The sequence below is a fragment of the Taeniopygia guttata genome, chromosome Z (assembly GCF_048771995.1).
Source record: "Taeniopygia guttata chromosome Z, bTaeGut7.mat, whole genome shotgun sequence".
NCBI lineage: Eukaryota > Metazoa > Chordata > Aves > Passeriformes > Estrildidae > Taeniopygia > Taeniopygia guttata.
Window position 1 is genome coordinate 51,299,085 of NC_133063.1, and position 13,264 is coordinate 51,312,348.

General features: G+C 40.5%; 1 protein-coding gene across 1 annotated transcript in view; it reads right to left on the minus strand.

Moving 5' to 3' along the window:
• Positions 1–2,451: 2,451 nt before the first annotated feature.
• The window catches only part of PLCXD3 (phosphatidylinositol specific phospholipase C X domain containing 3), a 92,823-nt gene continuing 82,010 nt past the window's right edge, over positions 2,452–13,264 (minus strand). Inside the window, exons 3-4 of the mRNA XM_041711154.2 lie at positions 9,586–9,722; positions 2,452–4,257 (exon numbers count right to left, since the gene is read on the minus strand). Of these exons, the coding sequence (XP_041567088.1) occupies positions 4,235–4,257; positions 9,586–9,722 (160 nt within the window). The 3' untranslated portion in view covers positions 2,452–4,234. The remainder of the gene's footprint in view (positions 4,258–9,585; positions 9,723–13,264) is intronic.

The following is a 13,264-nucleotide window of genomic DNA, read 5'->3' on the forward strand; positions in this document are numbered from 1 at the left end:
TAAGCCCCCTCTCCCTTTCCAAGGTCTCTGATGTTCATTGTAATTTGTCTAAGGTGGGAACACCAGGGTGGGTATTGCTGGAGGAATTATATGTGTGACTGCACAAGCAATATATTCCAGAGATGAGGGAGCTGAGATGCTTGTATTGACTTTGGTGCACATTGGCCTGCTAAAGACTGATGCCTATGTAACTTAGATCAAAGTTACAAGGTGCTTATATAGCTTGAGTTTTAAGATACCAGTACAACCTGATACCTGATTACCAATATAACCTAAATAATGACTTTTTATGTATCTATATAACCTGATACTTATATAACCTGAATCATAGCTTTTTATGCCTATACAACCTGATATAAATAATTTAAATAATTTTTTTTATACAATGTAATGGCTAGTATAAGGTTAACAAGTTTCTTTATGCTGAATAGATAAAGAAAAGAAGAAAAAACCTTGCCAGGTGGATAGCTCTAGAGATAGATAAATATAGTACTAATGAGAAAATGGCAAGTGCAAAGCCAATTAGCCACAAAACAAAGAATTCAGGCCGGTTAAGACCAGACAGACCAAGGAACAGCATAACTGCACGTGTTCTGATGGCAAAGTTGAAAAGTTCAGATGTGAAGAAGACCTTGGAAGTCTTCATCAAAGACCCCTAATGACACCCAGATTGGGGAGGCACAAGTGCAGTGCAAAAGGACTAATAACCATGAGATCATACTATATAAACTAGTTCTGGGGTGTATGTGATGATATTGTAGTGACATAGTGACACTGAGCAATAGTTACTGTACCACAGCACTTGGCAGAGGTGGGTGAGTTAGGAGGAGAAATCCCCCTCACCACCAGCACTGCAATAAACAAATACCTGCTCTATAGATATCAGTCTATGGGGGTTTATTTCCAGCCTTTAGGGCATCAAGGGTATGAAATACTGCTGGAGACTGGAACAACTGGGTCTTCCAAGATTGCAGGCAGCTTCTGTGGGCATATTCCTCTGCCAACCTCACCCCCACATCCCCCTGCCCCTTGCCACCACGGATGCCTGTAGAGTTTGTCCAGACTGAACACTTGCTATTGGATGTGTGAGTAAAAGTACTAAGAGCCATCATGCTAAACTCAACCCCGTTTTTGATGTCCCTTCCAGCTGACCAGCTCCATCTGCAATTTGTACCACCCCCCACATGCTCTAGTCCGGTAGCACTGCCAAAAGCTGCAATTTTTACTCCTCTGTGTGCATGTTGGTTAGCTTTTAATAACCATATGAAAATTTGGTATCACTTCCAACATTTTAAAGAAGAGATAGGAGCTTTGTTGATTGATCATGATCTAAAGTAAAGGCTACATTTAGTGTTTAGTAACCACTCTAGCAATTGCGAAAATTTATTCTGTGTACTGACCAATAATATGCCTCTGTTGGTAAGACAGTACCTGTGGGTTGGGAAGAAGTAGGGAGATATTTTAAGCAGCAAGCAAATTTAATTAATGGGTTTCTTCAGGGAGTCACTGAGAGACTTGCTCATCTTTCATGGCCTCTTCTACTGCAGCCCTGCATCATGCAGCCTTCACCTGGGCCAAGCGAGAGGTCACAATGAGTAGGAGGGCACTGTACCTGGGCTGGGTCTGCCTGTGACACAGTAGGAGAAGTGAGCAACAGAAGTCTGTCCTGAAAAACAAAATTTCTGGCCTTGTTAGGAAAATACAGTAACACAAACCTTAAACTTCAAGCTTCTGCCATGCAGAAAGGCTTTAACTTTCTAACATGCCACACCCAGCTTTGGCTGGAAGCTGGTCCTGCTCCTGCGTACAGAGCACCCTTGCTGGGAAGTTGCCTGTGCCCGGTTCTGAGGGGGGTTCCCGCACCCCACAGGAGACACCAGGACTCACCTCCTCACTGGCATGTCCTGGAGCCAGACTTGGGGCAGCAGTCAGTCTGCTCCATTGCACCTGCAGGCAAGCAGGGTTTGGTTTGCCTCGATGGTGGGGCACGCTGAATGCAGGCAGCGATGTGGGACGGCCCAGGGGACAATGAGACAATCTGGGACTGCACAAGGGTGGTCCCCTGCGTTCCAGACACCAGTGGCGGGAACCAGCAGGCTGCACCACAGGGGCTTACGCTTTGCTGCCTGAGGCAGGCTGGGGCTGGAGAGCCCCACTGGGGAAAAGAGGTAGCCAAGAGCCCATCATGTCCCTGGCAGCATGGACACTCACAGCACAGACACACCATTGGACAGCACTCACAGCATCCCGTGTTATTGAAGGGTCCCTATAGTAACCAAGTAAAAAGGACAGTCCCAGTGCAATGCCCTCATGGGACAGTCCACGTACACGTCTTACATAACAGCACAGCCTGTGTCTAATATATGGCTCCACCCCATAACCCCAAATTGTGCTTAAAAAGCCTCCCACATGAAAAGCCTTAAATGAAGCAATGAAGCCATGAAACAAGAATACAGGTACCAGAGCTTTATTAGATGTTTCACTGAATACAAAGAAACTGGATTTTATATTCCTTTTTTTACTCTAAATACACATTCTTGTCATAAAAATTCACATTTGCTATACGGAACTGTAGGCATTTTTTTTACACAACATTTATTAAAGTACCATTAAACAGATCCTAAAACGAGAAGGTGCAGCTCTGTGAACCTTTGTGGGCACAACACACAGGGAGCTTCATGTTCTCAGTGTTACACAATCCTCCTTCCCATCAAAACTGAGACAAGTCATTCAAATGCATTAATGCTCACTGGGAATAATAAGGCTTCTGTACAGAGACCCTGAACAGTGTCAGGAGGCAGTGTGGCAATAACATGCTAATAATCATCACCTAGATTATACTAAACTACTGATGACTGAGGCAGTCAAAAACTTAACTGTCCTGGCAAGCCCATACAATTTTTCTTTTTAAAATTGTGGTTTTTACCACATATTTTTATTTTCAGTAATAGTAATTACACATAACTCCAGGATTCTGCTTTAAGGATCCCCGCTTCACAGCAAAACTAATTGCAGCTACTTGAGAAATTTCTTCCAATCAAACTGACATTTGTAGGATCAAAGGCTGAAGGAAGATATTAGTACATGCAATCTTACTGCAGAAACAAAAAACCCCTAAGTGCACCTCCCTCTGAGGAGATACTCATTGGCCAAGGCGACGCTTCTTCAAGAGGATGTGTGTGCATAACTTGGAGTGTGTTCATAAACAATCCTGGGACATTAGATGAGGCCCACTTCCAGCTTTTAGCCCCACACACTTAACATCTTATACGACCATGTGGGCTGCTATGATGTGCTGAGGCTGACAAATATCTAATATTCACCTGGCAGGTAAAGGGATGTGTACGCACAAGTCCAGATAAGCAGCACGGAGCAGATGCAAAGGAGAGAAGTGGGAAGATGCTGCATTTTAACTGGACAACTGAAGAGGCTTTGAAAGCAGACTTGTGCCTTCCCTCAGTCACTGTTCAGGTGGATCTGACTGAAGCTGACCTCATAGCAAATGTGCTGCTGGAGGGCAGGCATCCTACTCCAACCAGCCAGGCACAAGGTTGACACTCCTTGTGTTTAGTTAGCATCTCTATCCTAATTACTCTTGGCATCAGGCATCTTAAATATAAACCATGAAGGGAGAGCTAGACTTGGCTGTGGGAACATACAGGAGTCATACCTGTAGGCAATGTTGAGATTCCTAAGTAGGTCCTGCAGGGACAGCGAATTATTATAGTTTTTTTTTTTTTTTTTTTTAATTTAAAACTGCCACAACTCCTGAAAGCAGAACGCTGTACATGGGCAAGCCAGGCCATCCTGATCAGCCTATGGCATTCACAATTTTTACTAAGGATTTTTTTTTTTTTTTGATAGGTCCAACCTACACTGGAGCAAAGTTCAAAGCTCTTCCTGCAAATTTAAAGCTATGTTCCAACACAGGACATGAGCAGTATTGCATAGCACACAGGCACTTCCTTAAAGCCAGGATATCCCCATCCTCCTATCATGACTATATTCCAGAAGATGAATTTGAGGCCACTCAATTACATAATCACAGTTCCTGCTGACGTCAGCAGTTGTGTGTGTGCAGAAGTGATTTGATCTACAACACACTGGAAACCATGTCTTTGCCACCTTGTACAGTCAAGGCAGTTGATCAGGCAAACATCCTGTTCTGTATTTACAAATCTGTAAGTGAGCTCCAAGTTTTACTCCTTCGTGCCAGAAAGCGAGGGAGTCAGCTCTACGGGCAACCCTTGGTAACATCTGAAACAGAACCGATAATTATGAGATTTAACAATAGTATCCTAATGCATTAAGGCAGGTCACATAACTGCCCTTTTCCTTTAGGATTAATTATTATTTCCTTGTACACCGTAGACAATCCATAATCCCATTTACACACATATCTACGAAACAGCAGCACAGTAAAAACTAAATAGACCACTGAACTCCAAATACTTTAATCAATACATTACACATACTATACAGCATATTTTAACCTCATCATTGGGTAAACATATACATTTCAGAACAACATTGACCATATGTAACACAGAAGCTACCACTGAGATATGGCAAATACATCATACACTATTAGTTTTTACTTCACTGAAAAGGAATTTAGAACTTTGAAATGGTGTGACCTGAACTCTTGAAATCACCAAATGGCCTAATCAGTTGCTAATAAGTAGTGCTTCATATACTAAATTGAGGATAAACAGCACTGGAACTGTGTTTTCAGGGCAAAATGCTTTCTTTTTTTTTTTTTTTAATTTTTTTTATTTTGTGGAATTAAGCTCCACAACTTTAAATTTCATTTGCAACACAGCCTATAATTACTACACAGTGACTTTCTGCTCACTCTTACCTCAGGGTAAAGGCTTAGTAACTACTTTGAAGTTAGTAGAAACTGTCTAGATTTGTATCAGTATGACAGAAAGATTGAGCACAGTGTTCATTCCCTCTCAGCCATGCATGCATATATATATTTATATATATACATACATGCTTACATTTAAAAGAATGTTTTGAAATAGCAGGACCTATAAAACCAGAAATGTATCCAACAGCAAAAGAATGCAAATAACCCACTAATTCTAAAACTACACTCCTCTGGTCTGATTCTGATTCACCCCTCACCATAAAAGGCAGGAATTGCACTCCAGGAACCACCTCCTGTTTGGACTGGATTTCTGCAGGTTAGATCAGTATGGAACAAAGATGTCTTAGCATGTGTAATCTGAAAAATGGAGCCAGGTGGGTTTACACAGCTGAGACATTCAGTGTGTGCAGCACAGCTGCCATTTTTCAAGTATGGGTGAAAAGAAAGGATCAAGTAATCACATGAAACTGCCAGAAAACAAAAGCACTTGATGCATACATGATGAACATAGTGAGGGGAAAAGTAATCAGAAGAAGCAAAAAAATGTTTTGGCAGTGAATGGCATGACAGCTTGAGTAAGTAGGTGCTTATACAGATCAATAGTGTAGACAGGTATTTTTCCTTCATGGGCTGATTACAGTCAACATTTCCCATGCAAGATTCCTCATACATGTGAAGAAACCTTCCAAGTTCATGGGATCAGAATAACATATCTGACCCAACCCAGCAAGCACATTTCTGGTTGAAATCAAAGACAATTTTAGCTGCATATGGGTGGCAAAACTGGGCTCTGGAATGGTCCAGTTGTGCTGCATAGTACTTTCTGGCTTGTTCTTTTTTGGCAAGATCCCCAAACAATGTCAACAGGGAGTGCATCTCTATCAAGACTTAGTTTTAAAACTAAAACTTACAGCTTTAGGCCCTCACAGATGAAATCTTCAGAAGAGCATGGATAGTATATCCCCACATGCACTTTTTTCTTTTAGTAATTAAGGCAAGTTTGTTTACCTGTTCCTACCATAAAGTGCTGTGCTTCTCCAATAGAAAGATCAACAGCTAAATGAAAACTCATTTTTTCTGACCAGAATTTAAAATTTTGCTAGTATTCTTCCCATCAATGGAAAAATTATACAATTTGTCTATTATTGTTTCTTGTCAGAGGATATTTTTTGCTTTGCTTTTACTTTCTATTTATTTCCAAATGAGAATTAGAATAAAACTGACACTAAGCAAACATTTCATAACAATACTAACAAACTCTAGATAGCTCTATACTTATTCATACATATACAGGCACACACACAGATTTTTTAAAATATAGCAAAGCATTTGCCTTGAGTACACCTCTGAGCAAGCGAAAAGCCTGGTGTGTCTGGTGTGTTTGAGCAGGGGTACCAGCAGAAACCTGGTGTTGATGCTCTCAGATGCAACAGGATTTCAGCTAGAATCCAAAAAAAGAAACCTAATTTTTACTCCACCAAAGGATTCGGATCATTTTACCCTATTAGAATGATAGATTAACTCTTTTGGCTATATTTGAGCAGCTGAAGAATCACAGGAGGAGTCTGGAAAGAACTAACCCCAGCTAAATGGAAAAAAGATCATTTCACACTATGCTGCCAATAAATAAGCAAACATTTTCGCTTTTTTTTTTTTTTTTTATGAAGGACACCTACATAGGTGTGGGTTCAAAATTTATTTTCATGTTTCATTTTATATGTCTGTTACATAAATTTTATTTGGAAAGCCTGTGGAAACCAGAAAGAAAGTCTATCAAGCCATTCTATACCTTGTTTAGTTGTGGGAGAAAGCATTAAAGTCATGCCTCTTGTTCAACAAAACCATGATTTGTGACTCTAGGTAAATTTTTGGTGCAGTCTGGATGAAGTTTAAATGCCATAAAAAACCTAACTAGCTTAGATCACAGATTTCATTGAGTAAGATTTGTACAGTCCCAACCTATACAGAAGAGAATGCTACTGAAAGAGCCATCATGACTTCATAACAGCTGCATGGGTTTTTTTCAAACAAATTTATAGTAGCCCCACCCAGAACTCCAAAGATCATTATGCAAGTGTAAAAGGATGTGTGTGTTACACACATACATATATATGTGTCATTATATTACACATACACTTAAATTACTCTTTATTCTACACTCACATGTGCGTACACTTTTTCCAAGGCACCCTCTCAGTACAAAACAACTGGAAGTGTTCTTCTTATTCCACTCCCTCAACTAAAGCAAACAAACCCCCCATAATGCTTGTTATCCATCTGTTCAATATGGCCATTTCTGAATTTCTAAACTCTGATGGGAGATAGTAGTCATTATCATCTGACAGAAAATAGCAATGGACTGTATCATGCAATTCTCTCTTCTCACTCAACCAAAAGTTCTAGTAATATCAACAGAAATTTGACCTTAATTCTATCACATAAATGCTCATAATATTTCAAAGAACATTTCTTTGTAAGATGTTATAATTCAAATCATCCTAGCTTTAAAGAAACATATATAAAAAGTAGATGGAAAACTACTCTTTATATATGTTTTTTTAAAGCTAGGATGATCACTGATTTTGTTGCTGGAACAGTGCCATTCAGTAGATTTTCAATCTTGTGTTATGCAGTATTATATACCACAGACAATTTAAGGACTATAGATTACTGCTATTAGCTAAAATTGTACTACTACACTCTTTAGTACAGGAACTTTTCACTGATGAAATTGGCACTGATTTTTTGTAATCAATGGAAAAGTGTTCTGCTCATAGCTGCCTTAAAGACAGCTTAGACTGCACCTATTTTTAAGTTCAGTTTCAATCTTGCAGAAATCAGGTTTCTACCACAGGACAAAAAACTGCACATGTTAGAGTATGCACAACTCACCTTATGCTCAATCTATGCTAAACACAGTTGTTTTCATATTCAGGGTATGGGATCAGGCTCTTATCTGCCTGATAAGATTAATCCTGGGAAGAAGTGGTGCTCAAAGCTGGCCTGTATTTCCTGAAACAAGGAAAATATGGACCAGCAGCTGTCCCTTAGAGGTTCATATTGTGACCAGTGTTATTTAATATCTTCATTAATGACGTAGATGAAGGAATCAAGTGCACCTTCAGCAAATTTTCAGGAAACACAAAGCTGAATGATGCTGTTGACACACCTGAAGGACGGGATACCATCCAGATGAACCTGGACAAGCTTGAGAAGTGCGTCCATGAGAATTCATATAATTTAACATAACTAAGTGCACAGGCAGCCCCTGGTACCAGCACAGGCTGGGCATGAGCAGACCCAGAGCAGCCCTGCCCAGAAGGGCTTGGGGGTGCTGTGGGTGAGAGGCTGCACATGGCCCGGCCATGGCACTCACAGCCCAGAGAGCCAAACGTGTCCTGGGCTGCATCCAGAGCCCCGTGGGCAGCAGGGGAGGGAGGGGATTCTGCCCCTCTGCTCTGCTCTGCTGAGACCCACCTGGAGCACTGCATCCAGCCCTGGAATCCCAGCATAAAAAGGAGAAAGACCTGTTGGAGCAAGTCCAGAAGAGGCCATGAAATTGATTGGAGGGATTGAGCACCTCTCCTATGAGGAATGGCTGAGAGAATTGGAATTGTTCCATACGGAGAAGAGAAGACTTTGGAGTGACCTAATTTTGGCATCCAGTACCCAATGGGAGTCTACAAGAAAAGTGGAGAGAGACTTCTTAAAAGGGCATGTAATGACAGACAAAGGGGAATGGCTACTGAGAGTAGGTTTAGATTAGATTTTAGGAAAAAATTCTTTGCTGAGGCACTACAACATGTTGCCAAGAGAAGCAGTGGATGCCCCATGCCTGAAAGTGTGTAAGCCAGGCTGGATGGAGCTCAGAGAAACCTGGTCTAGTGAAAAGTGTCCTGCCAATGGCCAGGGTGTTGGAACTAGATGATCATTAAGTTTCCAACCCAGGCCATTCTGTGATTACAGAATTAGGCCAGTATCACATACCTGCTGGCTTGACCTGAGGCAGAGACATTGGAAAACCCCATTTTGAGAATGAAAAGTAAGCAGGATTTCATCTGTGCTTTGTGCAAGCTACACAGTACATGATGTTTACTGTCCACTAATTATGGTACATAACATGTCATGTTTACTGTCCTCTGATTATGTATGTGTTAGAAGCATAACTTTGGATTAATGTCACAAAGGCATTTAAACCTGCAGCTCATTGGTAAATATGATAAGTTAAACCACCTAACAGATGAAATGTAGCAGCTTAAAATTTTTGTGCCAGATATACTGTCCTCAGTCTCCTGGTGCAATGCTCACACTGTTGGGAATCCTGCTGTGAGCAGGAAGAGGACAATATATACATCCCCTTGCTCTGAAAACAACAAATTTCTTGGCACTGTTCATAACCACAGAAGACACATGAACCACATTTGGTACCTCATGGAGAACCTGTAAATGGCCTTCTTTTATCAAACACTGTAAACATGTTTAGGTTTGCTCTTCACACTAAACACAAATATGAAAAATGATCATAAATGATGAAAACATTTCCCTTATACCCACCCACTAAAGCCCTAAACACCTCAGTGTGTTACAAGAAGATGAGTGTTTTACAATATAATCCTTTTAGAATACAATCATTCTTTTTTTTTTTTTTCAAATTCTGAATAATGCAACAACACACATATCACAGTACTATCAAGTAGTGTCATCTTCACCTTCAACCAGAGAATAGTTGAGTTTTATGACTGTGCTGATAAAGTCACCAAGTTCTACAAAATCTGCAGTGATAATATTCACACCACTTTCTCCTGCTTTCTGAGTTCGGACCCACTCCATCATTGCAGGAAGAGCCCTAAGGAGAAAAGAGGAACAATAATTACTCATAAATCAGTGAGACAAATGCATCAAGGCAGGATTTACTGACAGTGTCTCCCATTGATCTTACTTGGTTCCTAAGGGAAAGAAACCAAGTGAAACAGGACACAGGTTACTGCTCAAGCTTTTTAAAAACTCTTTTTAATTTTCATTCTCTGAGGAAATAATATGTTGATTGCACTTCAACTTCTCAGTGAAAAAGAATGGCAGGAGGATCCTTCCTTAGAAGGCTTAGAGTAATTATTGATTTTGCCTAGGCACAAGGCAAAATTGGACCGTGGGCCAGATACTTTTTGATATCATCTGGCCATATGACTGCAAGGGAATTGCTTATGGAAAAGCCAGTAACAGAGAACTCAAGCCATTTGCAAAGAAAGTTTGATACACTCAAGGAAATGCTGAAAATAGCATTTTGAGGAACACAGAAATAACCATGATTCCTACAATATAAGTACAGCATATACCTGAACTTCTTTCTTCACCAGTACTGATACCCAAGCCATGAATTAATTAGACTTAATAAAGAACTAGTGGTTAGTAATTGAAATAGAAAGTACCATATCAATTCTTTTCTAAGATGGCAGATTTTAATTATGTCAGATCCTTAGCACAGGAATTCTGGGGTTTAAAGGATATCTGTCTAACTGTGCTTCTGATTATAAAGAAATTTTTCTGACATTTTTCTGTGCAAATACAAACTAACAATCACAAGAAATATCTGTGAGAAAAATAAAAGGCTCCTTAGTCCTGCTGAGGCTGTCAAGCAGCAAAATCCAGTTTTTAGAAGAAAGAAGTTAACAGAGTTCAAAAAAAATAAGGTATGTATTTTTCAGAGAAAGGGTATTTTTCAGAGAAAGGGCATTTTTCAAAGAAAGGGTAATTGACCATTGGTACAAATTCCAAATGACTGTGACAAACTCTGCAGCAGTCTTTAAATCAAGCCTGGGTATAGTTCCAGAATTATACTTTTGGTCAACCTCAAGCTGATGAGTTAAATAAAAGAACCTGAAGTCTGGGCAGAGCTGCAGTTGGTTTAGATGAATATTGTGTTCTCACTTTGCTCTAAGATCTATAAATCTGTGATTTCTCCTAAACCAGCATGTTGTGCAGCCTTTTTCACAGACACAAGGTACATGGAAAATTTTGGTCCGACAGTAATGAAGGTGAACATGTTGAACCAATATCTTCTCTCAATAGCTTTAAGAAAACAGATCTAAAAAAAAAGAGAACTATTAGCAGATAGAGATTGTACTTGTCAGTGGCTACTAGAATCAGTCAGTTTTAAAAATAATTTAATACAGAATAAAACCCAAGCAGCTAAAATTATTCCTCTCTATGATTTCACAGGGGAATACCAAGGTTTTATTTCACCAAAATATACTTGAATCTGCTGCAAGATCCACATATCAGCAATACATTTTATTTCAGTCATTGGTTCAGTATGACTGAAGCACTAGTATGCACACTAGCTCATAAAACCAAACTCAAGCATTCTGCTGTTTATGAACCCAGCCAGCATTTTTAGATGTAAGCTTATGTAATCCTGGAAAGCTGTAGAACTGTAACAGGGAACAGGTCAGGTGTTAAATACCTGGCAATACCTGGACTGCTTGAAAAGATCTGCAAGCAATCAGAACCAGGACAGATCTCAGCAGAACAGCATAGACCACCAAGGTGACAAAAGGCAGCTCAGAGCACCTGTAACTTCCACTGCATCTTCACATCTGAAAGGTACTGCTAAGCTCTGCACAAAGATACAAGGTTGAATGTATGAGATGGCAGTATGTTGCTTTTGTACTTAATACCATCCTATTTGAGACCAAAGAGCTAGAGGTTTAAAGGTCAACTGATTCACTGTAGGCAGGCACAAATCCATCCTTCCTTCCTTCCTTCCTTCCTTCCCTCCTTCCTTCCTTCCTTCCTTCCTTGCTTCCTTCCTTCCTTCCTTCCTTCCCCTCCTCCTCCCCTCCCTTTCCTTCCTCCCTCCCTCCCTGACAACCTTGATCTTTTCCTCCCCCTTGAAGCACAATTAACTTCTTTTGCCATCTTTTACTTATTCTGAAGCTGGTTCTGATACCATTCTTTCTTCACATCATACAGTTTGCTGTCCATACACTCACCCACATTGACCAAAATACTATTTTCATTTTCTTGATGTGTTTTTAGTAAGTCAGATTCCACCAAACAGTTATGCCTCATTTTGATTTAGGGCTTTATCCTAAAGTCAGCATGCCTTGCCATTTCATCCACAGGTGGCTTGGTTAGTTGAAGGGTTTATTCTTGTTTTACTGATATTTCATTCACAGGACACAGGTGCATGACCCTCTGCTCATACATAAATTGCTAGATAAAGTCACAGAAATCTTTTGTTCATGAGACTAAAAAGCATTTAAAGATAAGTCAGGAATGAATCACATTATCAAATAAAAAGCTTATTTGCATAGCAAAGCTAAATAACACAATCCTATTTTAAAAAAAGATAGATGAAGAAAAGATTCCACTGACCTTAAAGATTTGATGTAGGCTCTGTAGCTCTGTTTATTTTGTTTAATACAAAAACCATACAAATTATCTGTTCCCCGTGTGCCATCTTGAGAGTGGATTACACCAACGACTCTTAAAAACCACACGTTGCTCAGTTTCAGTGTTTATCTCAAATGCTCACAATAATTATTAGAATAAGCCTGCTTTAATATTCCTTGGGGTGCCTTTGTGTAGTAGTACAAACCTTGTTCACCCTGCCTTGTAATTTCCAAATTGTGCCTCAAACTAGTGATTGTTCTCATCAAGGGTTTTACTCAGGCGAACAAACCACCTACATGACTGAGCTCACAAAAGCCCAGTACATACCATATTCTTCATAGATATTCTTACGTGGTTCTCTGTCAGACATAGGGGAAGCTTCTAGAAGCTTCTCATAGAAGCCACCCCTGTAGCACCCCCCTCTACCAAAACCATATTATGCAAACCCAACTCCTCTTGCTGGTTTGGTAAGAAATTATTTTATGCACAAGCATATTAGACAGAATCCTCTAAGCCTGCAAAGGGGCATCACTGCTTCTGTGTTAGACAGGTCCTGGCTGGTCCTGGGGTGCCTCCCATAGCTGGTACAATCCAGCTCTTATGGCCACAATCCCAGATCTCACAAGGAATCATTTCTAACCCCTACAGGTTCCAAAGCCCGCATGTTACCCAGAGCCACCTGCACACATGTGCTGCTTGTCTTTGCACAGAGCCAGGGAGGAGAGTAGGTGTGTGTTGGGAAGGATAGATAAATATGATTGTCTAGCAGAAGAACCACAATAGTACAGCCAGGACGAATATAACGCCCCCTACTGGCTGGACAATCACCCTCACCTACAGAGGGGTCCAAAAGCCAAATGGACTGTTCCATCTCACCCCCCAGAATGTATGGTTCACCCCACACCTGTAACCCTCCCCTGAACCATCAGGTGTCTGTGACCCCATTGGCCCAAGTCTTGTTCTATCCCACCTTGGAGCCCCCCTGATAAGGGGCCT